Here is a 26364-nt window from a genome sequence, read left to right as displayed (position 1 = left end):
TGGGTACCTGCCACCCATGTAGGCGACCTGATCAAGTTCTCTGCTCCCAGCCTCAGCCTAGCCCAGCCCTAGTTGTAGGCATTTGGGGGGGGGGGGGTGTGAAACAGTGGATAGAAGGTTTCTCAAATAAATAGATGAATGAATTAATAAAATCAAGGTAGAGGGGAGCTGTGATACAGTGGGTTAAGGTGCAGCCCACATTATAGGGCCTGAGATCAAGTCTCACGTCTGCTTCCAGCTGAGCTTCCAGCCAATGCGCCTGGGAGGCAGCAGATGAGGCCCTATAAGTAGGTGTCTCTATCACTCTGCCTTGCAGATAAATTAAAAGAAAAGAAAATTGGGTAGAATTTTGTCTCCAATCTTCTCCAATAGCAATGGCTGGAGCTGTAGTCTGAAGCAAAACATCAGTAGACAAAGGCCATCAGGGCCAGGGGACTGGATGCAGTGGACAGGACTCTGATGCTTTAAAAGGGCTGCTCCCTCTGGGCCACTCACGTCTTCCCGGCATCCCTTCCTCCCTGCCCCTGCAGTAGCCTAAAGTGATGAGCGAATGCCCCCACACCAGGGCGCGGGTTCAGGCCCCTGGTGGCCACAGAGAAGACCTGGCCTGGGGAGTAGACCTCACTGAGGGAGAAGAGGGGCTGGGAACCCCAGGATGCCCTTGTCCTGGCCTGCAGTCCTGCTCCTGCTGTGACAGGTCTGCAGCGGGCCAGACCTCAGCCTGCTCCACCTCTGTTGACCTTGCCCATGACGACATCACACTCGGGGGGGGGGGGGGGGGGGGAGTGTCCAGCTTGAATTCCCAGGGGTTTCTCATGAAGGCGACTCCTCCGTCCCCAGGCAGCAAGGCTGGGAAGAAGTGCTTGTCAGCTAGAAAAAGGGACCAGGGCTTCCAACCTGACCTGTGTTTGCTGGTGGAGTGCGGCCTGTTCCCGTCTCTCCCAGCAGTGGGTGGGACATCCTTTCCCCAGCTGCATCTCTAGGGCGGCTGCTGTGTTTGGCTCCAAGCTCAATCAATCTGTACTGTCTGGAAGCATTCACCAATGAAGCAGAGAGGAAGAGAGGGAGAGAGGGAGAGGGAGAGGGAGATGGGGAGAGAGGGAGAGAGGGAGAGGGAGGGAGGGAGAGAGGGAGGGGGAGAGAGGGAGAGGGAAGGAGAGAGGGAGGGAGGGAGGGAGGGAGAGAGGGAGAGAGAGCGCGCAAGATGAAGAGAGGGAGAGGGAGAGGGAGGGAGGGAGAGAGGCAGAGAGACAGGGAGAGAGAGAGGGAGGGAAGGAGGGGGAGGGGGAGAGAGGGAGAGGGAAGGGAGAGAGACAGGGAGGGAGAGAGAGAGGGAGAGAAGGAGGGGGAGAGGGAGAGAGGGAGACCAGGAAGGGGGAATGGAGAGAGAGAGGGAAGGAGAGAGGGAGGGAGGGAGGGGAAGGGGGGAGAGAGAGGGAGGGGAGGAGGGGGAGGGGGGGGAGAGAGAAGGAGGGGGGGAGATGCGGTGTTGGTGTTGGTGAGGGGGTTGCCTGTCCCCACTGAGATGTAGTAGTAGGGAATCTGTCCCCAGGCACCGGAGGGAAGACTCTGCCCCCATGCTGCCCTCTTCTCCAGGGACGCAGCCTCCCAGAATGCACTCTTCTCCGAGGGGAGAGGGTGTGGGCCGCAGGCTGGGCAGGTGACTGTGGAGGTTCTGTGCCCTAGAACCCCGGGGTTCTGTGCCCGTTCTTCTCGCTCTCTGCTTCCTCTCAGCCAGCTTTCCTCTCTTCCAGGCTGTGGACCTCGTGTCTGTCATCTGGCGACTGTGGATCCTGCACTGCCTGGGGCTCCCAGGTCAGGAGTTCTGCATCCTGCAGAGGTCCGCTGCCCCAGGGAGTGCTGGCCATGGGCCTCACTATTCACATAAGTCTATCTCTACAGCGTTTAAAATAATCTCTGTGCTTGGAAATGAAAAGAGGCCGTCCTGACTGGTTTGACTAGATGCCTATTTAAATGACTGACTCCGCCTTGACTTAATTACCCATCTCCCTGTGGAAGTTAGTACAGAATTTTAAAACCAACACTTTGCCTTCAGCTCTAACACATGGCTGCCGCCCTTCTGTGTAAAAGTCCCTGCAGTGACCTGCCCAAGTCCCTCCTTCTTTACCAAGGCCTCCCTGATACCAGCACTTCTTGCACCTGGATTAGCATTTCTGCTTAGCAAATAACTATGCACGTGGATTGCAGCAGGTCTTTTAATGCGTGAGAAGTTATTTTGAGAGGCCCGGCAGTGTGTCACAGCAGGTTAAGCTACCGCCTGTGATGCTGGCGTATCAGAGACCCCATATCAGTTTGCCAGTTGGAGTCCTGGCTGCCTCGCTTCCAGAGCAACTTCCTGCTAATGCACTGGGGAAGGAAGAAGAAGATGTTTCAAGCGCTGGGCCCTGTCCCACCTGTGTGAGAAACCTGGCTGGAGTTCTGGTTCCTGGCTTTGGTCTGGCCCAGACTTGGCTTTTGGGGCTATTTGGGGAGTGGGCCAGTGGATGAAAGACCTGTCTCTCCCTCTCTCTAACTCTGCCTTTCGAGTAAATACATAAATCTTTTCTTAAAAAGAATTTATTTTGGAATCCATGCATCATTTTTGCATAGTATGCATTGTACATGAACTTTGTGAAGACCCTTCACATGTATGGTTTTCAAAGTTCATTGCACCAAAATAAATTTACCTTTTAATTGCATTTCCACAAAATTTTTAAAACCCTCTCATATTTGCTTTTATTTCTGATTTTGTATAGACAACAAATATATTTGCTTTTAGTTCTTTCAAATCATTGATTGCATTGCCTTCCTCATTTTGTCCCTACTGATATCACTCGAGTTTTAGATTCATTTCTTCTTATCTGCACAATTGTGGTCTTTCTTGCAATTTCCGCTCATCTGAGTCTATCCTATGTGATGTGATCAGATCAAACCTCCCAAAGAACAGTGTTCATCTTGTTACTCTCTTGCACAAAAATGGTTAGAAAAAAAGACATCCCCACATTTCATTAAGAATAAAGTACAAAATCTTTAGCCAGATGTCTTTGGATACCATAGGCCCAATGGTCTATTTACTTTTAGTGACAGAAGGAGGGAGAGAGTAAGGCAGGGGAGATAGAGATAGAGAGAGACAGAGAGAGAGAGAGAGAGAGAAACTCTTTCATCTGCTGATTTACTCACCAGATGCTCACAGCAGCTTGGGCTGTTGAGCCAGGCTGAAGTCAGGAGCCAAGAATTCCATCCAGGTCTCCCTCATGGGTGTCAGAAACCCAAGTGCTTGGGACCTCATCTGCTACTTCACAGGCACATCAACAGGAAGTTGGATCAGAAGCAGAAGTAGGATTCCATTCCAGGCGTTGTAGGCATCCAAGTGGTGGCTTAGCTCTCTGTACCACAATGCCTATCCCTGGCCTCTGAACTTTCATTTGATATTTCGTTGGCATTTTGCACTGTTTTACCTAAATTTATCTTCTGAGCCAGTATTGTGATGCAGCAGGTTAATCTGCCACCAGCAACACCAGCATCCCATAGGGGCCCTGGTGCCAGTCCCAGCTGCTTCACTTCCCACCCAGCTCCCTGCTAATGTGTCTGAGAAAGCAGCAGGAGATGGCCCAAGTGCTCGGGTCCCTTCCATCCACGTGGAAATCCTTGATGGAGTCCCAGGGTTTGGCCTCGTCCAGCCCTGGCAATTGCTGCCGTTTGGGGAGTGAACCAGCAAATGGGAGATCTCTTCTTTCTCTCCTGTCTCTCCCTCTGTAACTCTGCCTTTCAAATAAATAAATAGATCTTTAAAAAATAAACTTGCTTTCCAACATTCTTTATTCTCTGTTAACTTCTGGAATAGCATGCTCCCTTGGTGCTGCTGCTATCTGTCGGCTTGTTCTTCTCAGTACCTCTCAAATGCTGACGCCCTCTAAGACATTTGGCCTCTTCTGTTCTCTCTACAACACAGATTCTTCTTGGGTAACCTAACTCTCATGCACAAACTTGCAAAACACACCTGAGGATTCCAAAGTCTTAGGTTTCAGGTCTGACTTAACTTGCAAATTCAAATGACTGATGAAAAAACATGTCAGAGAGTCAGCATTTAGCTTAGTGCTTAACACACCTGTGTCCCACATTGTCCCACATTGGAGTTTTTGGGTTTGATTCCCAGCTCCGGCTCCTGGCTCCAGCTTCTTGATACTGTAGATGCTATCAGGCAGCAGGTGATGCCTTAAATGTTTGGATTCCCTGCTCCTGACTCCAACCCTGGCCAGCGTAAACATGTAGGCAATGAACCAGAGGGTTCTGTCTCAACCTCCCTGTCTCTTTGCCTCTCAAAATAAAAAACAAAACAAAAAACATATGTCTATGTCCTGTCACATGACTTCCTTAATGGAAAAAAGTAGTTTTATTGTTAAATTTGGCAAAAAAATTATTCTTGTATGTAAATGATATTTGAATAATGCATAACTATATTAAATTTAAATAATGGATAAGGAAGAGAGAAAGATGGAGGCAATAATTTTTACTTTTGGCTTTGGTACTTTTTGTCATGTAATGTTGAAAAAATTCATTTAAACTCATAAAACCTCAACTTGGTATCCTTAAAATTACGGGTTCATTGGGGCTAGCTCTGTGGCATAGTGGATAAAGCTGCCGCCTGCAGTGCTGGCAGCCCATGTGGCTGCCAGTTCGAGTCCTGGCTGCTCCACTTCCGATTCAGCTCTCTGCTATTGCCTGGGAAAGCAGTGGAAGATGGCCCGAGTCCTTGGGCCCTGCGTCCACGTGGAAGACCTGGAAGAAGCTTTTGGCTCCTGGGTTCAGATCAGTGCAGCTCTGGCCGTTGCGGCCAACTGGGGAGTGAACCAGCAGATTGAAGACCTCTCTCTCTGCCTCTCCTTCTCTCTGTGTGTAACTCTTTCAAATAAAATAAATAAAATCTTTTTTTAAAAAAAATTATTATGAGTTCACCTAGTTGAGGCAGGTGGTGTAGAGGGAAATGACTTGAATCTGACAGCTCATCTTGATTCTCTCGGAGAGGAGCCAAGTGACACTGGCAAGTCGTTTTGCCTCCCTAGTTCTTCCTCCTTGTGAAGTAAGAAGATTGTCTTTCCATTTAACAGATTCACTCTACACAGTCTTGTCTCACGGTAAGGTTCACGTGAACGTGGAGCACTCCGTGAAATGTCAGGTCTTCTGCAATTCTGCATTACGAGCAGTCCAGTAAACAAGCTGGCACTGAAGAGGAAGTGCTAGGGCTTGGGGTTCTACTAGAATCTACAAAGATAGAATCATTTGAGTTCATGGATGTTTTAAAATTTGAAAATAGAATTACTGAATCAGTTTAGTTACTAACATTTTTATTTGTAGTAATTGGGCATTGGTAGTGTAATTACTGATGGGATACTCCTAGTATTGTATATTGTAGTTTACACAACTTACAGACCAACTAAAAGTACAGGTAGCAATATTTATTGCTTCTCTTACTTTTACTGGATTGACTCATAGCATATGGCAATAAATCTTTTTGTCTTAATGACTAAAGAGATTATCCATGTTCATTTCCTTTCCTGGCTTACAACTCAATAGGCCAACTCTCTACTGTTGTGGTCATTTGGAAAATGAACCAGAAGATGGAAGATCTTTTTTCCTCTGTCTCTCCTTCTCTGTAACTCTGCTTTTCAAATAAATAAATAAATCTTTAACAATATGTATGTATATGGGGCCGGCGCTGTGGTGCAGTGGGTTAAAGCCCTAGCCTGAAGCGCTGGCAACCCATATGGGTGCCAGTTCTAGTCCCAACTGCTCCTCTTACCATTGAGCTCTCTGCTATGGCCTGGGAAAGCAGTAGAAGATGGCCCAAGTCCTTGGGCCCCTGCACCCATGTGGGAGACCCGGAGGAAGCACCTGGCTCCTGGCTTCAGATCAGCGCAGTTCCGGCCATCATGGACAACTGGGGAGTGAACCAATGGAAGGAAGACCTCTCTCTCTGTCTCTGCCTCTCTCTTTAACGCTGTCTTTCAAATAAAAATAAAATAAATCTTTAAAAAAAAACAATATGTATGTATATAAAGAGATTCCTGCAAATTGAATGTAATCAGAAAAATTCAACTGGGAAAGTATAAAAATGTGATAAAAGATAAAGGTACTTGTTACACAGTAAAGAGTTAGTTATTTTATGACTCAAGAATTCTCCAAAATTGTATGGGGAAAAAGTAGTACTGGTCACCAACTCTTACCCTTCGAGATATGCTTGATTTCTCCATCTGTATTTTCTGTGTTCTTTAGGCACCAATGTAATGGCCAACCAAACTTTGCATCTTTGGCTATCATAGAAAGGATTTGAGTAATCACCTTGCCACCCACCTCCAGTATGACCAAGATAAACACAGACACAGACACACACACACACATACAGGATCAGCCTGTTCAGGAATGTAATCAATCCATTGGGAAGTTTAGTCTCTCTGGGCAACTTTTGTGCTACGCAGCTGCCATGATTTTTTGCAGTTTTGCTAATGCTACCACAAAACAAGACAGTTGTAAAACATTATCAATTACAAAATAAACATCCATGTTTTGTATGCATTGTGCTTATAATATGTCTAAATCTGTGTTTTATGTTATCAACAGTGTGTATTTAGTTCAGGTTTCTGTTTTATTTTAATTGAGTTCACAAATATTTTCATTCAGGCATCAGAATCAATCTATCTGCCTTTAAAAATCCTCTCTTTCCTTATCTGTCTGGGCTGTGCAGACGGTGTCCCCTCAGAGACCTCAGTCTATTAATTCCTCTGTGGTTCCTGCCTCTTTGATGAAGCATTCCAAACAGGTCATGCATCCGTCATTGTCGTCAGCAGCCTCACTCGCAGCATTAGCTGTCAGATTCACTGGTAGCTTCCTTTGCAGTAGGCAGGAGGGAGACAAGCCCAGGTTTCTCTTTTATGACTGTTCATAGGCTGCGCAGAGAGGAGGCGTGGAATGTCTTCCTTACAAGCTGGCGTACCTGATGCTGTGAACTGTTTCCCAACTCTGACTTAGTCATTTCCTGTCAACCCTGGGTAATGCTTGTTTCATTTCTTGAAATTTGTTGAGCAACTAATTAACTCAGAGGAGTTAATTTTTGTTTTTAAATATTTTTGCTTGTTTTCAGCAAGAGTTTGCAAGAGGAGGGCTACATGTGCTAAAGATATATGCAACAGTGCTCCGGATTTCTGTCTTTTTCTATTTCTAGACTCTAATGAACTGAAGAGGGTACCACATCAGCATTGCAGGATCACTCGAGTTCATCTGAATCAATCTTGTTTCTCGGGTGCTACTCTCCAGGCTGCCCCAGGATGGGTTCACCTTGACCCCAGGGATGGGGCTGGGAGGTGGAGGAACAGTAGCATTGCTGTGATTGGACCTGGAAGCCTTGTGCCATTCATTACCACGTTAGTGAGGGAATAGCATGTGTGTCATCCTAGCCAGCTGATGTGTGAAGTGGGGAAAGTATACATACACTTTGGTGCCCAAGTTTGGGTTAGTAGTAGTTGATAGCTAAGAAGAATTTAGGAATGAAAGCCCCCAAATTATTAATATATTTTAATAATCCAAGAATATTTTTCTAATTAAAATAGGAATATATAAACACATGCTCTTTGGTAAATCCTAATGAATGCTACTTCTCCATGGGATAGACTTACTGTTTGTTCATTTACAACACACTATTGGGCTTCAACCTTGTGCCTGACACTGTGCTGAACACTGGAAATGAGAAGACCACAAGACCTAGTGTGTGTGCTGAGGAACCTGCAGCCTGGTGGAAGCATAGATAGAACTGCAATGCAATGTGGCCGTGGGGTGCTTTCCCTTCTACCTTACCACTTGCCATCAGCATGAGAAACATGGCCGTGCCCTGGTAGAGTGCAAGGCTTGCCTGTGAGTCCTGGGCCACTGCAAAGAGGATTTCTGGTGGTGCACATCGAAGGAGAGGCTATCCTGGGCAATGGCAAGCCCACAGCTAAAGTGCCTTCTGGAGTCTGGGGAGGGGCTGAAGAGCCGGTCCCCTGGGCAACAGCCTTGCATGGTGCAGACAGCTCAGCTTTGCGTGGTGTGGACCAGCTCCCTGGCCTTTTCCAGCCGGCGTCCCGGCTCTGGTTGTGGCTTCCTGTCTCCAAGTGAGCCTGCTAGAGCTGGAGAGAGTGGCAATTGCATCTTTTGCAAACATGGGTAGTTGAATTTATTACGCAATTGCCTATGTAAAACAAAATAAAACAATTCAAGAATCTACAAAAATAAGATCCTGAAACTAGTAAGTCTAATAACATCCTAGAATACAAAAAAATGCAAAACTTGATTTTATTTCTATAAAATGAAAAATCTAATAGCAAGTATCACCACTGCCGTGGCACAGTAAGTTAATCCTCTACCTGTGGCGCCCGCATCCCGCATGGGTGCCGGTTCTGGTCCCGGCTGCTCCTCTTCCAATCCAGCTCTCTGCTGTGGCCTGGGAAAGCAGCAGAAGGTAGCCCAAGTCCTTGGGCCCCTGCACCCTTGGGGGAGACCTGGAAGAAGCTCCTGGCTCCTGACTTCAGATAGGCACAGCTCTGGCCGTTGTGGCCATTTGGGGAGTGAACCAATGGAAGGAAGACCTTTCTCTCTGTCTCTCCCTCTCACTGTAGCTCTACCTCTCAAATAAATAAATAAAAACCTTTTAAAAAATTAAAAGAGGAAAAAAATAGACTGTTTTAAGTGTTAAAAAGTAGCAAACAAACAAATTGAACATTGATCAAGATATAGGATCTTTTTCTTCCTCTGGAAGAATCTTGTTGATGGGAAATGTTGCGAAAAGTAAGTATAGAAAGCATTCATGTTTTGAGATAAAAGTTATATCAATAAAAATGCTATAATGAAGGGATGAACAAAATAATGCAGGAGATAGAAAGAAAGTATTTATTTTCCCTGGAGTTCATCTGTGAAATTTTGAAGAAGTCAGATTTTATCAGAGATCTGAACAATGTTAAGATCATCATAATGTTAAGTAGAGAAAAATCAGAGGATAAAATGCCATTTCAGGCAGAAAAACAATTTGTGCAAAGGGCTAATGGTGTGGAGCCTAACCAAGAACCTGACGCTGTCAAAAAGATCAGACTGGTGCTGTGGTGCAGCGGGTAAAGCTGCAGCCTGCAGTGCCGGCATCCCTAATGGGTGCCAGTTCAATTCCCGGCTGCTCCGCTTCTGATCCAGCTCTCTGCTGTGGCCTGGGAAAACAGTAGAGGATGGCCCAGGTCCTTGGGTCCCTGCACCTGTGTGGAAGACCCTAGGAAGCTCCTGGCTCCTGGCCAATGAGACCATCTGGGGATGAATCAGCAAATGGAAGACCTCGCTCTCTGCCTCTGCCTCTCTGTAACTCTGCCTTTCAAGTAAAAATAAATGAATCTTTAAAAAAAATGCATGAGATCTCCACCTTAGTGGCAGAACAAGTGCTATAGGGGAGAGCGGAGAGAATAGTTCTTACTAATGTGCACCCTGGGAGATAGCAGGTGATGGCTCAAGTAGTTGGGTCCCCACCACCTATGTGGGAGATCCAGACTGAGTTCCCAGCTCCTGGCTTTGTCCTGGCCCAGCCCAGGCCTTTGTGGGTAATTGGGAAGTGAATGAGTGGACGGGAGGACCTCTCTCTATTAGCATCCCTTTCTCTCTCTGCCTTTCAAATAAATAAAACAAATAAATGCAAATTAAAAAATAATCATGACAACAAAGGTTATCTTGAATATTAGGCTGGTGTATCATAATAACATTAACAAAATATTTGGATGTCACTGGTATTTTGAGAAATACCAAATTTTTATTTTTTAGGCCATTAAAAATACTGAGTATAGTATTTTGGTTAAAAGATTATTCTTTTTATAGATTAAAAATTATTTTGGAGTTAAGAGGAGGTTGTGGCTTAGCTAAAATAACTTTGATGCTTACCCTGTTCAAATAGGATTTGTCATTACAAGGCAGAACCGGGCTGTAGTTCAGTTGGTCAGTCAGCACCAGTTCATGGAGCAGCTAGAAGGTGCCTTCCTAGACTATCAAGTCTCCCCTGTGTCATCACTTAGCTTCTCTCCCTCACAAGCGTTTGTCATAATCTAGAACTATCTTGTTGGTTTATTCACTTACTTGATATAACTGAGGCCCTAAGAGGTGACGGTCCCTGGGTTAACCAGAAAGTTAGTGCTGTCGTGACCAGAATCTCATTTTGTTGACTTTGGGAACAAGGAAAGCAATGAGACTATTTGAATGAGAGACTATCTGTGGTAAAGTTGGTGTTTATGAAGAAAAACATCATCTGGCTCCGCATGTAAGGTGAATTGGAAAAGAAAACTCTAATTCTGAGAGAACAAGCAAGGGACTATAGAGTAATAGTGGCATGACACAAATGAAGCCCAGTGACCCTAGTGAACAGATCAAGGAGAAAAAACCAGATACTCACTGGAGGACAAACGAGCAGAACTGACTCAAGTGCTGCTTCTACAATGAACCTACCTTTGAAAAAATACTTGACTCTTACCCCAAGAATGTTTTTGTTCAGCCCCACCTAGAATATCTATATGCTTGGTTTCCATCACATTTTTAGAATACATTTTGAGAAAAATGTGGTTCTTTTAACGATTTTCTTGGCATAAATGCAGAAGAAATGTATATTGTTGTCGTAGTCGATGGAATACAAAAAATCTTATATGAGCATGAAGTCTACACCAACCAGAAATGAGAACTCATAGAATTGGAGATGTAGGCTTGGGAACTGGCTTGCAGAAAGCGTGCTGTTCAGCATTTTATGCTTCGCATTTTGCTGTTACAACACGCTTCCTATTTGCATTTGTATAGCTCTTCAAGGCCTTTGAATTTCCTTCACAGCAATTATGTCTCTTGATTCTCACAATAACTTAAGATGAAGAGATGAGTTGAACTAGAAAGCTGTGCTGTTGGAAGTGACATTTCTACACACAAAAGAGTAAGAACTGGAGCTGGGGATCAAGCTACTGAATCCATTCCTTGTTTTATGCTTATTTATTCACACTTTCAGCTTGCACTGACCAAGACAAAAACCCATGCAATCAGGATGAAAATCAGGCATGTTCTCGATTTCATTTTGTAAAGACCCATTTTGGATACTATCAATAAGTACTTATTGAGTCATGAACCACCTTTCCGGTGACTGTAGAACAAGAACACAAATACACATATCTTTCTAGCATTGTGTGAGTGACACTGTTAATTGCTCACGCAGTCTTGGGGCCTCCTTACTAACAAAACCTACAGACATCCACCTCTCCCCACTCCTGGACTGAGGAGTAGCATTGCATCCTGGTGATTCCATCCCTTCTGGCAATGGTCATTCAGAAACCATGGCATAAGCCAGTCAGGCATAATTTCTCCTGGGCTGCCTCAAGTTGATAGAATAAGACTAATGAGAGAAGTTTTAGTCACATCGTTGGAGGAACATTTTTTTTCCCCCTCTTCTACTGCTTCCCTTGCTAGTGGCAAGCATTCTGTTACCCTGATGGAAGCCAGTCTGTTTACAAAGATGCACACAGGAAAACCAAGCAAACGGAAATGTTGCACAATGGCTGAGTTTGACCTTATCTTTCATGTTTCCCTATTTTTCAAGCCAGCTTGATTGGAATTTTCTAATGCTTGCAGACAAAAGCATCCTAAAGATAGATATAAGCAAGGAAAATATAGAGAGGGGAATTCATTACAACAGAAACTCCATGATGGCAGAGACCAAGGTCTTCTTTACTTAGCTGGGTACCTGTATGAATATGTTCCAAGGTCCTCTTCAATAATTAGCTGGGTCCCTGCATGAATGTGAATCCAAGGTCCTCTTCAATCCTGAGCTGGATACTTGTATGAATGTGGTCCAAGATCTTCTTCCACACTTAGCTGGGGACCTAGATGAATGTTATCGCATGCATGAAGCCAACACTCCTAATTCTAATTCTAATTCTAATTCTAATTCTAATTCTAATTCTAATTCTAACTCTAATTCTAATTCTAATATGAAATTGGAAACTCCTTTTCCTAAAAGTTGCTATTCAGCATTTTATGGTTTTGAATTTTGCTGTAATAATTCTAATTCTAGTGGCCAGTGCTTTGGTGTAGTAGGCTAAGCCTCTGGATGCTGGTTCATGTCCCAGCTGCGCCTCTTCTGATCTAGCTCGCTGCTTATGGCCTAGGAAAGCAGTAGAAGATAGCCTGAGTGCTTGGGCCCCTGCACTTATGTGGGAGACCTGGAAGAAGCTCCTGGCTCCTGGCCTCAGATTGGCTCAGCTCTGGCTGTTGCAGCCATTTGGGGAGTGAACCAACAGATTTAAGATCTTTATCTCTCCTTCTCTCTGTCTATAACTCTACCTCTCAAATAAATAAATAATCTCTTAAAAATAAATCTAATGGGAAGCGAGATACACAGCAGACTCATAGAATGGCAGATGTCCTAAACAGCACTCTGGCCTCAGAATCAGCCCTTAAGGCATTCGGATCTGACTGAAGAGCCCATGAGAGTATTTTAGGCATGGAAAGCCAAGACACTCTGGCAAAAAAACAAAACAAAACAACAACAACAAAAAAACTAAATGAAAGATCTCTGCGAGTGAGATCCCAGTAGAAAGAACAGGTCATCAAAAAAGGAGGTACCTTTCTCTGAAGGGAGGAGAGAACTTCCACTTTAGCTATGACCCTGTCTGAATAAAATCGAAGTCGGCGAACTCCAGAGGCTTCCATAGCCTTGGCAACTCATGACTAGAGCCTAGGGAGATTACTGACACCATAAGCAAGAGTGTCAAATTGTTAAATCAACAACAGGAGTCACTGTGCACTTACTCCTCATGTGGGATCTGTCCTTAATGTGTTGTCCAATGTGAAGTAATGCTATGACTAGTATTGAAACAGTATTTTACACTTTGTGTTTCTGTGTGGGTGCAAACTGATGAAATCTTTACTTAATATATACTAAATCGATCTTCTGTATATAAAGATAACTGAAAATGAATCTTGATGTGAATGGAATGGGAGAGGGAGTGGGAGATGAGAGGGGTGCGAGTAGGAGGGAAGTTATGGGGGGGGGGAAGCCATTGTAATCCATAAACTGTACTTTGGAAATTTATATTTACTAAATAAAAGTAAAAAAATTAATTCTAATTCTAACACTAAGGCACAAGAGAGTTCTCATGAAAAACTGGATCTTTTAAGTCAGGATTTTCATACTAACTGAGAATTAGGGGTCTTCCAATCAACAGTATTTGCTGATCTCCATCATGTCTAGAAAATTAGCAGTTAATCAGAGTAGTGCTAATAACCAACACTTAAATGAATATCATTATTAGTAAACATTGTTGGCTAATACCTATCATAAGAACTTTACATGTATCAAGTCATTAATTAAAAAAATCAAAAAGAACAAAAAAACTGCAAAGAAGTTTGCTCTAACTCCATTTTTTAGATAAGAAAAGTGAGAGGGGGCTGGCATTGTGGTGTAGTGGGAAGCCACCTGTGATGCCGGGGCATCTCATATGGGTGCCAGTTCCTGTCTCAGCTGCTCCACTTCTGACCCAGCTCCCTGCTAAAGCACCTGGGAAAGCAGTGGAAGATGGCCCAAGTGATTGGACCCCTGCTACCCACGTTGAAGACCTGGAAGAAGCTCCTGGCTCCTGTCTTCAGCTTGGCCCAGCCTGGCCATTGTGACAATATGGGGAGTGAACCAGTGGATGGAAGATCTCTCTCTCTCTCTCTCGCTCTCGCTCTCCCTTTATCTCTGTACCCCTACTTTTCAAATAAATAAATCAATTAAAAACATAAATCTCAGGTAACCTGTAGGATCTTCAGCACACCATTCTTTAAAAAGAAAAAAAAAAGTGAGGGACAGAAGTTAAAAGCTCATGATGTGCTCCCAGCTGGCCACACCCCTAGCAGGTGATGGTGGGATTTTACCCCAGGCAATCGGCTTCACTGCCTCTCCACAGCACCAGAAGACAATTAGGGAAGTGAACCAGATTACAGAGGATCCTGCAAGTATAAGATGCATACAGGAGTTTGAGGACCTAAGAAAAAGATAATTTAAAATATCTCTTTCTTATTATATTGATTACATCTTAAAATGATAATATTCGAAATATACTGGGTCACATAAAATAATATTAAAATTCATTTCACCTGTTTCTTTTAAGTTGTGTTAATTTGGCTATACAGTTTAAAATTACATATATGGCTTATATTGCATTATTATATTTTTATTGGACAGCACTATACTGGTTTTGCTGTTTCTGAGTTTTTTAAAATAGTCTCTGGATAACAAATTGTCAAAGTTCAGAGATACTTTATTAATGTTAATATTTTCAACAGTGAATGGATTATCCACAAAATTGTCTCTGACATAACTGCATTATTAGTCACCCTTCAAACATGAATCATCTGAGGCCAGTGTTGTGGTGCAGAGAGCTGTCGACCACAATGGCAACACCCCATACTGGAACACCAATTTGAATCCCAGGAGTTCCACTTCCAAGTCAGCTTCTTCCTAAAGTACCTGGGAAAGCAGCAGAGGATGATCCAAGTGCCTGGGTCCCTGCCACCCATGTAGGAGATCCTGATGACATTAGACTCCTGGCTTCTTCCTGGATGACCCTGGCCATTATGGCCATTTGGGGACTGAACCAGGAGAGGGACACGTTCTCTCTCTCTCTCTCTCTTTCTTATCCTCCCACTCCCTTTCTCCCTCTCTCCCTCTCTCATTCTTACCTTCAAATAAAGAAACAAATCTTTTGTTTAAAACGTTGCTGGCACTTTTATGAGGTGTTATAGTATTTGCAAAGTCCTGGAAGCTGAAGACAGAGGTAAAAGAAATGAGAAGTAGGACTTTAGGTCCTGACATTCAGGCTGCATTGCTCAAAGGCCACATCTGTGAAAAATCAGCCTACTTGAAGCTGTGCTGGTTTGTGCCAAGTGGAGGATTAGTATTGTAAACCTCTCTGCAGGCAGGGCATGGGTCCACCAAGCACCAACCACTTCACAAGCCAATGCTTTGTATCAGGTTCTTCTCGGGCAGCACCACAGCCCATGCAAGCTGTTCTCTCAACAGTGTGGATTCCAAATGCTCTCCTTGTAGGTGACCTATGGTTGCACTCTGAAACTAAGACTGAGAGAGTAATTTAGGAACAGGCCTATGAGGTTGGGATTTGCAAATGCGTTTTCTGAAACAAATTTAGGTCTTTCCTTATCCCAAAGCGGACAGCAGGAACAGTTTCTTCTCCCGCTCCCTTTGGCCCATTTCTCCTTTTCTTTATTTTGATTTTGGTGTGACGTCTGTACAAGTCTAAGATATAAGCCAGCTAAATAAACACGCAGCCTCACTCTTAGGGGAAGTTTCCATATAGGTCAGTGCCCTTTTTAAACCATGTAAATATAAGGTAAATTTGCAATTCAAGAAGACCTAACATTAGGACCTTATCCAAGATCCACAGAGTAGTTACATGTAGAGTGGAAACAAAAAACTATGTAGATTCCTGAAAACATTTTTTTGCAAATGAGTTTAACATATTTAAATGAAGTCATTTATATCATTGCATACATTTTTACTTCAGAGTTTGTGAATCAATCACTCAACCAATCAGTGAGTTACTTAGATCTTCAGTGAGCAATAGGCCTTCCACGTCTGGAACTTTACTAATGACTTTGAAAATTAGGCCGGCGCCATGGCTTAACAGGCTAATCCTCCGCCTTGTGGCGCCGGCACACCGGGTTCTAGTCCCGGTTGGGGCACCGGATTCTGTCCCGGTTGCCCCTCTTCCAGGCCAGCTCTCTGCTATGGCCCGGGAAGGCAGTGGAGGATGGCCCAAGTGCTTGGGCCCTGCACCCGCATGGGAGACCAGGAGAAGCACCTGGATCCTGGCTTCGGATCAGCGAGATGCGCTGGCCGCAGCAGCCACTGGAGGGTGATCCAAAGGCAAAGGAAGACCTTTCTCTCTGTCTCTCTCTCACTATCCACTCCGCCTGTAAAAAAAAAAAAAAAAAAAAAAAAAAAATTAAGTAGAATATGTCAGAATGATCCGGTTATTGTCCATTTAGTTGAGAGATAAGACTTATACACCTTCAGAAATAGTTCCTGGAGGTGAAACTTGATCTGAGCCTTGAAAAATGAGTAAAACTCAAGGGAAGAGAGAATAGGTCTTTTTTTAAAACAAATTTTTGAAAAAAAAGATTATTTTATTTATTTGAAAGGGAGCCCCTTAATGAACTTTTTCAAAAATAGACTTATTGAGGCCAGTGTTGTGGCATAGCAGGTTAAGCCTCTGCCTGTGGTGCTGGCATCCCATATGGGCACTGGTTTATGTCCTGGCTGCTCCTCTTTCGATCCAGCTCTCTGCTTATGGCCTATGAAAGTGGTAGAAGATGGCTCAAGTGCTTGAGCCCCTGAACCCCCATGAGCAACCAAGGAGAAGCTCCTGGCTCCTGGCTCCTGGCTTCTGACTGGCCCAGCTTCAGCCATTGTGGCCATTTGGGGAAAGAACCAGCTGATGGAAGATCTCTCTCTTTCTTTCTCTCTCCCTCTCCTTCTCCCTCTCTCGTGTCTCCTCTCTACCTTTCAAAAAATTAAAAAATAAATCTAAAAAAATAGTTAAATGAAACCTACTGTATAACTGTTCAGAACAGCGCGCACACACACACACACACACACTTCTTTATTTGTTTGAAAGGAAGAGTGACAGAGAGGGAGACACAGAAAGCGAGATCTTCCATCTGCTGGTCCATCCCCCAAATGACTGCAATGGCTGGGGCTGGGCCGGGCTGAAGCCAGGAGCTTGGAACTCCCTCTGGGTCTCTCACATGGGTGGCAGCACCTCAGGTGCCTGGGCCATCTTCTGCTGCTTTCCCAGGAGCAGCTGAAACTAAAACCAGGGCTTGGATATAGGATACTGGCATGGCAAGAGGCAGTTTAGCCTGCCAAGGCCTTGAGAATAGTTCCAAGCAAGAGGAGAAATTAGGTCCAATAATAGGGGACAGTTTACCACAGGAGCCACAAAAACAATCCCAGCATCAAGTGTTTCTGATCAGTAGTTGGGAAACAAGGTTGCATGGGCAGAAGACAAACTAAGCTGTTAGAGTTTCTAGCTTTAAGCAGGAGAGTTTTCCATGAGTTGAGAGACACCAAGGAGTTCAAATACTTTTCTGAGCATAAAATAACATGCAAGAAGCGACGTTCAAATGGGTTGTAGGGAACAGGTGTGAGGTAGGACTCGGATCGGAGGCCTGCTGAGATCCAGGTGAAGGATGACAGCACCATCGGTGAGGAAGCCTGTGGCTGCAGCACAGGACCGAGTGCCTGGGGCATCCTAAAGGCAGATCTGATAAGGCCTGGTGAGCTATAGATGATGACCTTAACCTTGAGGGTCTTATGGAAATTTGTTTCCAATAGGGTGCAGCTGTCCAACCTACTGGTTTTTCTCTCCTTTCCCTTCTCATTTAGACAACTGTGTTTTCTTTCTTTCTTTCTTTTTTTTTTTTTTTTTTAAGATTTACTTATTTATTTTAAAGTCAGAGTTACATAGAGGAGAGAGAGAGAGAGAGAGGTCTTTCATCCTCTGGTTCACTCCCCAATTGGCTGCAATGGCCGGAGCCGCGCCAATCCGAAGCCAGGAGCCAAGAGTTTCCTTTGGGTCTCCCATGCGGGTGCAGGGGCCCAAGGACTTGGGCCATCTTCTACTGCTTTCCCAGGCCATAGCAGAGAGTTAGACTGGAAGTAGAGCAGCCAGGTCTCAAACCAGCACCCACATGGGATGCCAGCACTTCAGTCCAGGGCGTTAACCTGCTGTACCACAGCGCCAGCCCCAACAAAGGTGTTTTCTATGCTTTTTCACCCTCCTAGCCCAGATAAGCCCTTCACAAATATTTGCAAAAAAAAAAAAAAAATAGTTTGGTGGAATACGTTTCAAAGAGACACTATATCAAAAATGTCTGGCCATAAGAGCAGCATAGCACAATGCAAGGCACTGGTACCAGAATTTGACCCCTTAAAAATATGTATCAAAATGTGGCCCCTTAAAGTTCCCCAAAAGTCCCTGAAAGTCAAAACTCTTGTTTCTGTTACATCTGACTCCTCCACACATTAAGGGTCAAAAGTCATAGAGAGGGGCTGGCGCTGTGTCGTAGTGGGGTAAGCTGCCCTCTGCAGTGCTGGCATCCCATATGAGCGCCAGTTTGAGACCTGGCTGCTCCACTTCCGATCCAGATCCCTGCCATGGCCTGGGAAAACAGTGGAGGATGGCCCAAGTCCTTGGGCCCCTGCACCCATGTGGGAGATCTGGAAGAAGCTCCTGGCTTCAGACTGGTCCAGCTCCAACCATTGCAGCCATTTAGGGAGTGAACAAGTTGATAAAAGATCTGTTTCTCTCCCCCCTCCTTGTCCCCTCCCATCTCTCCCTCTAATTCTTTCAAATAAATAAAAATAAACCTTTTTAAAAAATTCATAGAGAACCTGCCTTATAAGAGGTGTTTATGTTTTTGCCAAGGGAAGAAGTTCTGCAGGTCTCAGACATTTGAATCTGCGGGGCTCTCAAAATCTTGTCCTGTTTCCCTGTGCATTGGGAAATACTTCTTGCTTCACCAGAGCCTGCCCAAAGATCTTTAACACTCATTTATTCATTCAGCAATGATTTATGCTGCTGTCATTGTAGCGGGCACTGTGACACAGGAGAGGGCAGAAAAAGGCCCAGGGTTCTTGGTCCTGGCAGGACACACTCTCCTTATCAAGCAATCATGCAAATGAATGAGAACTTGTCACTATCCTTAGGGAGCCTGGGCTGTGAGAACATCTGAAAGGCCACCTGACCTCATTAAGATCCAGGATGGTTTCCCTGAGGAAGGGGCCACTTCACTGGCCGGGAGTGAGCAGGAAAAGCTAACGTTGTGTTCCCTGCAGAGGGCTCTGGGAGGCAGTGGGCATGGTGGACTCCCAGAGAGCTGGGGAGAAAGGACCAGAAGGGCAGGAGGGGGCAAGCCGTGCAGGTGTTAGCCTGATTGTTTGGGGAACCAGTCAAGGGTTTATAAGCAGCAGGAGACAAGATCAGATTTGTGTCTTTGAAAGGATCCCTGGAGTAAACAGCAGGGAACACAGGGAGTGGGGGAGGGGCGTGAGCAGAGGGAGGTCAGTTGAGACTATTGTGTGGCGGAGGGGAGGGGTGGGAAGGGAGGGGGAGATTTGAGGTCAGATAAACAGGGCTCATCCAATAGTGCAGATTGGATACAGGGCAGGACTCCTGGGCTCCTGTATTGGCTAAAACCTTTGTAACTGAAGGATGCTGACCTATTTACTCTCTAATGACTTGTTTCAGTGACCTTTCAGAATCCATCTGTCCAACCAATACTCAGAGTACCTGTCTGAGCTATTCCCTGCTGACATAGGAGTAGCCTCTCACAGGTTTTGTGCCTTTTGGTGCCAGGAAGTCTGGGTAAGGTGAGCTCACAGTGGAGACAGGATTTAAACTACCCAGGGTCAAGAAATAAATGCATTCCTCAGTGCTTTACAATTTCTAAAATTCCTGTCTCACAGAAACCAAGGTGTAAAATAAGGAACCAGGGAAGATACTGGAGGCTCCCAAGGCCACAGAGCCACAAGGAGTCTGGGCTCTCCTTTTGAAGACCCCAAACTAGGTAGTGAGGAAGCTGGTAAGGCAGCCTGCTGGAGGAAGGCTTTCCTGTTTCCCTGGGTCTGAAATGCGAGATTCAAGCCTTTCTGTTTTCGCTAGGAAAACACAATTCTGCAGGAGGTCGAACAAAAGTGCACATCTCTTGCTTCCCTCATTACCTAAAATATCATCAGATCCTGTTAGGCAAGTGAAGGCAGATCACACTGATCGATCGTGGAAGCCCTCACCAGTGCCTTAGGGGAGCTTGGAACAGCTAAGACAGAAAAGGCAGGCCCACAGTCCCCTTGGCTACTTCCCCGAGCTAGTCCCCATCACATCCTACTCCTGGTTCCTAATCCTCATGAAGGGCTTTATGTCATCGTCCTTTTGTTCTCAAAACACGACCTTGACCTTTCAAAGATTCTATTAGGAAACTGAACCCCAGGTGGTTCCAAGGATGTGCTCTGACTTGGGTTTAGAAGAGAGTGCTCTCCCTGCTGCCCTCAGCCCTGGGGGCTCTCAGTTCTCAGGGGACCGGCACAGTAGCAGACACTTCTGCTTTACCACAAAGAGATTTCCCTTATGTTTGCCAGATTTCCAGTTAACCAAAATCAGGACTCCAAGTATTCCATGACATTATTTATCAAAATAAATTTATTAAAATATTCAAAGACCACTTCAGAGTTTAGCTGCCTTCCAGACAGTTTTTGGCACTCATAACGGACACTGTGGTTTTTTTGTACACACGGACACGCACTCTATTTCACACACCACTTAACAACTCAAACAGACAATTTCCGGGTCAGCGATACATGAGAATAGTACGGGTGACCGAGTCATGAGAACTTCAAGACCCCTGCACATAGTAAACATGTTCATGTTAGGACTCAAAACCTAAAACTAAAACCTCTAGGTGGTACCATGGACTGATTCGGGGAAAGATGTACAGCCAGCTAGCTAAGGCCACATGATCCCAGACCTATTGATTTTACATGCATTTGGATCAAAATAGTATTACACGGTCTCTTTCGTCTCGCACGCCTGTCTTCCGGTGAGATGCGCCACATTCAGAGCGCGCATTCCCTCCCTGTGTCTGTACAGTGGCGGAAGCTGTTCTGGTACAAGCTTCTCCTGCATAGTCGGCGGCTTCCTGACTCACTACCCAACTTGGAATCAATAGTTCTGAGGGGTGTTTCCTGAACACCCGGGCCGATTTCAAGGTCCGTCTCTTGGAAGGTCACAGCCTTCCCCCTAAGGAAACACAAAGAAATGTCCTCTGCTCTGGGGCTCCCTTTTTCAACTCAGGTAGCACGGGGTTCCGTGGTGATTTCTGGTTTTTTACACAAGTCCTGGTAGAATTCTGACTCCAAGAAACGGGGATACGAGTTATTCTCCATCAAGCTGTACACCCTCCTCTGGGCAGTTGTAAAGCAGCCCGTTGTAGCTTCTTGTATATTCTGGGCTATAAGAGTTTTGGTCTGAAAGTCTATGTTTATCTGAAATAAAGCAAAAACAAAACCAGATCAGTCAGTATTCACTGTTAGAGAATGGAGCTGTGCTATCTGAGAATGAAAGCCGGGTCGCTTGAGGAGACACCTTGTCACCACCCCCCAGCCTTCCCAGCCCCTGATGTCTTTAATGCCTTTGCTCCCTTTTGACGCCAAGGGTGTCCACGTTGTGCTCAAAGGAGCAATTTCGCCTCACCTCTTTGGGCGCTTCCTTTTCTATGAAGTCTGTGTATATCTTCCTTGCTTTTGAGGACAGCTTCTGGGGTGATTTGGTTTTTTTGAAGTCTTCACAAGCCAGCCAGAATTCTATATTTTCTTCACAGAATTCAGATTTTAAGAAAGCCCTGAATGCAGCCAGACCATCTGTAGGGAGGGAAGAAAAAAAAAAAAAAAGCATACAGAATGTGAAGAACTGAATGAGCAAAACAATCCCTGATGCTTTCCTAGTGCTGCGAGTGAGCTATTTCCCAGATTTCATTCAGATCTGTAACCCTCAGAATTCAGCTCCTGGAAGACTAAGATGCTAGCAGGCAAAATGCTTAAGTAAGTTGGTGCCCTGCTACAAAAACAGATGTCCCCTTTGCTGTTGATGCATAGATGCATATACATGAGCTGCAAATCCTCTGGGAGCTAAGCCTCTTGCAAACATCGCCTGCAATGGAAAAGCTGACTCAACCTCAACCCAGGGCACCACCACTGCGATGTTGCAGGCTAACTCGTCTTCCCCACCCGGAGTGAATATTCTGAGAAGCAAAGCTGCAGTGGCACAGGCCATCTGGGCTGTGTGACTGTGACGTCTAACTCTTCTGGGGCGAGCTGATCGTTGCTGGTGGGGACCCTTGCCACCCAACGGAACCAACGCGAGGCTAACTCACATTTGCTGGCCAGCAGCTCGTCGAAGGCTTCGGCCCACAGCAGCGCCTCCTCCGGGGAAGGTCTGCAAGAGAAGTCCCGCAGTGAGTCGCGCACAGAGCGAGCCCCCCGCTCCCAGCCCAGCAGAGCTGCTGGCATCCGCAAGCTCCGGGACGCTCCACTCACCTGATGAAAGCTTGCTGTTTGCTCTTCTTGCCAGCTTTGGGCTTCCCAGGAGTGGAAGAATTTTGCAAGAAGTAGCTCAATCGTGTTTTCCAATCCTTTAACCTTAAAGAAAAAAAGACATTCACTAAGTGGCCATGCTTTATTAACGCTACTGCAGCGGAAAGGGTTTTTTTCTTTTTTTTTTTTTAAGCAAATTAAGTCGCCCAAATGAGACAAAGCAAAACCCCAAGCGGCCGTCTTCCCCATCCTAGCTAACATTTAAACCCCGCACTGGCTGCACCCGAGGCTCCGCCGCGGCCGCCGGGGTCAGGACTGAAGGTGGGGCCGCCCGCACTCGTCGGCGTGTGTTCACGCGTGTAGCAGCGCGCGCCCCAGAGCAGGGGGCCGTTTCTGGCGCGGCGCGGGGACACCGTGCCCTGGCCGCAGACCGCAGCGGGCCGGCGCGGGCCGGCGCTGCGGCTGCCCTGGCCATCTCCGTCCCCGCACGCGCCCGGGGCCGCGCCGCAGGCCTGGAGCGGGCTCCGCAGCCGCGCCCCGGGCGCCCCGGTGCCCTCCCACGCTCGCCCCGCAGCCCTCCCACGCTCGCCCCCCAGCCGGCCCCCGGGGCGCGGCTCTCACTCACAGGGTGCGCTTCATCTTCTCCCGCTTCTCCTCGCTCTTCGGGCCGCTGCCGGCGCTCTTGTCCATAGCTCCGCAGTCGTGCTGCACCGCCAGGAACATGGCACTTTGCATCCTCGTCTCCCACGCGCCCACCGAAACGGCTGGCGGCCGGCCGCGCGGCGCCACCTTTATAGGCGGGCCCGGCCCAGGGGCGGGACCTCGCGGCGCCTGCCCCGCCCCCGGGCAGCGACGATTGGCCGGCGGCCCCTGGCGGGGGCGGGGCTTGAGGCGGCCGGCGGCAGTCACGGCGGCCGACTGCGGATCCGGCAGCGAGGGCGCTGCTGACGTCTGCGGCCCGGGCATCGTGCGCACTCCGCGTGCTGGGGAGCTGGGGGCGGCGGGGTTCCCCTTGCGGCCGTCCCGCAGCCCGGGCTGGCCCTGGGCCCGCGTTCCCGCAGCCGGCCAGCGGAGCGGGGTTCCAGGCCGGGGCGGGCGCCGCAGTGTTCGGGGAGGCGGCGGGACAAAGTGGCTTTGTCCGAGGGGCCTGCGTTCTGCCTGCCGCGGGGCTGCTCCTGGCCTCTCGGCGGGCGGCGCGGCGACCTGGGTGACCTTGGAGGCGGGGGGGGGGGGGGGGGGCGCGGCGCAGGGCCGGCCGCTCAGATGCACCTGGGTCTTCAGGGTTCAGCGGTGCAAGCGTCAGGCTCCCCCCGGGGAGTCGCCTTAAAATCCACCAGAACCATTAATTAGGAAAAAATAAAAAATGGGAGTGCGCCGGTGGGAGTGAGAGTTTGCCTGAATTGTTCAAAACCGCCCCTGCAGGCTTGGTAAGGACAGAGGCCCCTGGCTGCAAACGCCACACCCTATCCGAGTGGTCTCCCCCAGGCCCCTAAGTGGACACCTATTAACAGCAAGGCATTGATTGCTGGGGACGCTGTTCCTACTTTGCATTGCACCTAGCGAACTGGAATCAGCCGAGACGGGTGCTTGGGGGGAGCTGCCAGTAGCTGGAGCTGCAGGTTTGGCGAGAGCAAACTGTTCTGTTACTCAGCGGGGGCAGTTCTGCATTTTATTGAGAAAAGGAAAATCGTCTAGGTATCAGTAAGGCATTTTGAAAAGTCTCGTGCGTTTATTTGATTTGAAAAGCAGAAAGAGTTCTTCCATTCACTGGTTCACCCCCTAAGTGCTTGCAACAGCCAGGGCTGGGTCAGGGCAAAGCCAAGAACTCAGTCCGGGTCTCCCGTGTAGGCGACAGGGACTCAAGGACTTGAGCCCTCACCTGCTGCCTTCTGGGCTCACAAATTAGCAGGAGCTGGGCTCAGAAGCAGGGCTGGTTCCTGAACCCAGGCATTCTGAATGGGATGTGAACGGCTTAACCCCTGTGCCAAACACCCGCTCCAGTAAGACAACTTAAAGCACGTTTGCAGACTATAGGGTGTAATTTTTCTCAAACATGTGCTCTTCATCTTAAAAAAAAACTTTGTATATTCTTATATCCAATTTCACTTTCATGTGATTCAACTTATTTATTAAGTATGGGTAACAAAGATACACGCTTTTTCTCACCAATACAAACCTCAATATATTTTTAACTTGGAACCTTGGCTATTAGCCAGAAATTCTAACAGAGACAGCAGGGAGAGAGACCTGGATTTGTGTCTGCCCGGAGACCTGAGCAGCAGATGCTAGGACTGTTGGGACCGTGGCTTCACACCTCTTTCTCACCTGTAATGAGCAGACCGTGTCCTTGCCAGCCTGACAGGATGTTATGTAGATATCACAGGACAGGCCTTCTATAAGTCCTCTTGTGCTTTTGCGCTTGTGTGAGAAAGGCAATTTCCAAGGCATAGCTGCTCAAGAGAGAGATGTTGGGAGGACCAGCTCAGGGTATCGATGTGTAAGTACCGTGGAATGCCGAGACAATGTCGCAGATTAGCAGAGCATGAAGGTCATGACTGAGATTTAGTAAGTGCGCTCCGGATAAGAAGCAAAGAAGGAAAACAAGCAAACCATGCAACATTTACGCTCTCCTGAGAGCTGCATGCCGTGAAAACGCAGTCATCTCAGTATGTTAACAAGTCTGCTCATCTACCCGTGCAAGCAGCTGGCTGAAGTGTGGGCTCTCCTAGAGGTTTTTTGTTTAATATAGTTATTTGCTTTTTTCCCCCATGAATCTTAGACTGGTAGTTGATGCTAAGTGACACATTTTTTTTCCCTGATAATTATGTGATTGATGGAGAAATCTAAAAGTGAATCAGCTCATAATTTTTGTGTCTAATATTTTTAAAAGTTAAGAAAATATCTGCTATAATCAAGCCCTTTCCTCAAAAAGTTGCCACGTTGATGTCTCCTTAAAGACAAGTGGGCAATTTAAAGTGAGAGCTTTGATTTGATAACTTCCCTTCGGGCTTTTTGCTGCCACTGGCTTTTGGCTAAATAGGATTGCTTCATTCTAAGGTGACACATATTTTCCATTCTGTGGAGGAAGAAGAAACAAGGCAGTGGGTTGTCAAAGTTGCACAGGGAAACCGCAGTCTGTGCATGGTGGCAGATAAACTCGCCTTGGATTTTCCATGTTGCATCTACCTCGCCCTCTGCTGGACACGTGTCTGGTTGCACCTGGAGATTCTCAGGGTAGCTCTCGAAACTTTTTTTGGGTAATTTTTTAAATGTTTAAATTGCAAAATAAGGCAGACAAAACATTACAAGTTTCTAATAATACCAATGGGCGATTATGAAGAGTAAGAAGTCTCTCCTGCCATACTTCTCTCTTTTCCTCTATTAACTACTAGGAACTAAAAATATTTATATGTAATAACTCTCATGTTTATGCTTTAGAAATTTAGGAACCATGATGTACGCTTTTAAAAACCCTCACAAAGTATCATTCTGTATACTGCTGTGTGCTTTGTTTTTTTCAGTCAGTAAGATATTTTGGTTCCTAAATTTAGAAATGCTATAAGCTTCTTGCTTACCGTAAGGGATTTTAAGTGGTTAGTTCTTAAAAAGGAAAAAAAGTAGGACCTACAAAATTTAATGCCATGTGGCAAAGGGTATGATGAGTAACTGGAAAAAATGAAAACTTTTAGCACTTAATTGTTGGTCATATGGAAGAACTATGATATTTGTCTATTATTTTAGTCTATGTTTTTGGAAAATTCTTTACTTAATTGACAGGGAGGGAGGGAGAGACTTAAGGGGAGGGGGATGGGAATGCACTCCTGTCTGCTGGTTCACTCCCCATATGCTTGCAATAGGCTGAAGCCACAAGTGGAAACTCAGTCTAAGTCTCCCATCCGAGTGGGCAGGAACCCAACTACTTGAGCCTTGACGGCTGCCTTCCGGGGTCTGTATTAGCAGGAAGCTGGAGTCAGGAATCAGAGCTGGGCATTGAACCCAAGTAGACTGATACAGGACTTGGGTAGCTTAACTGCTAGGCTCAATGCCTGCCCATAATCTCACTTGAATTGTTCAAATGTTCTTTTAATAGAATGACCTTATGACCTGACAAGATTCTGTACCTACACCTACTCCTAATAGGCTCTGAGGTGTAAAAATCATGATTAATTTCTTAAAATGTAATTTGC

At 46.3% G+C, this 26364-nt stretch overlaps 1 protein-coding gene across 1 annotated transcript; it reads right to left on the bottom strand.

The window, feature by feature from the left end:
* Positions 1 to 20268: 20268 nt before the first annotated feature.
* RGS2 (regulator of G protein signaling 2) lies at positions 20269 to 22927 on the bottom strand. Its single transcript, XM_062211233.1, has 5 exons — positions 22803 to 22927; positions 22181 to 22282; positions 22018 to 22079; positions 21339 to 21505; positions 20269 to 21130 (listed from the first exon to the last, which is right to left on the bottom strand). The coding sequence occupies exons 1-5, from the start codon at positions 22910 to 22912 to the stop codon at positions 20936 to 20938; spliced, it is 636 nt and encodes a 211-aa protein (XP_062067217.1). The 5' UTR covers positions 22913 to 22927; the 3' UTR covers positions 20269 to 20935.
* Between the last annotated feature and the right edge of the window lie 3437 nt (positions 22928 to 26364).

The sequence above is a fragment of the Lepus europaeus genome, chromosome 14 (genome assembly GCF_033115175.1).
Source record: "Lepus europaeus isolate LE1 chromosome 14, mLepTim1.pri, whole genome shotgun sequence".
In the NCBI taxonomy this organism is placed as follows: Eukaryota; Metazoa; Chordata; class Mammalia; order Lagomorpha; family Leporidae; genus Lepus; species Lepus europaeus.
Note: the sequence above shows the minus strand (reverse complement) of the source record. Positions and strands in the feature narration are given on the sequence as shown.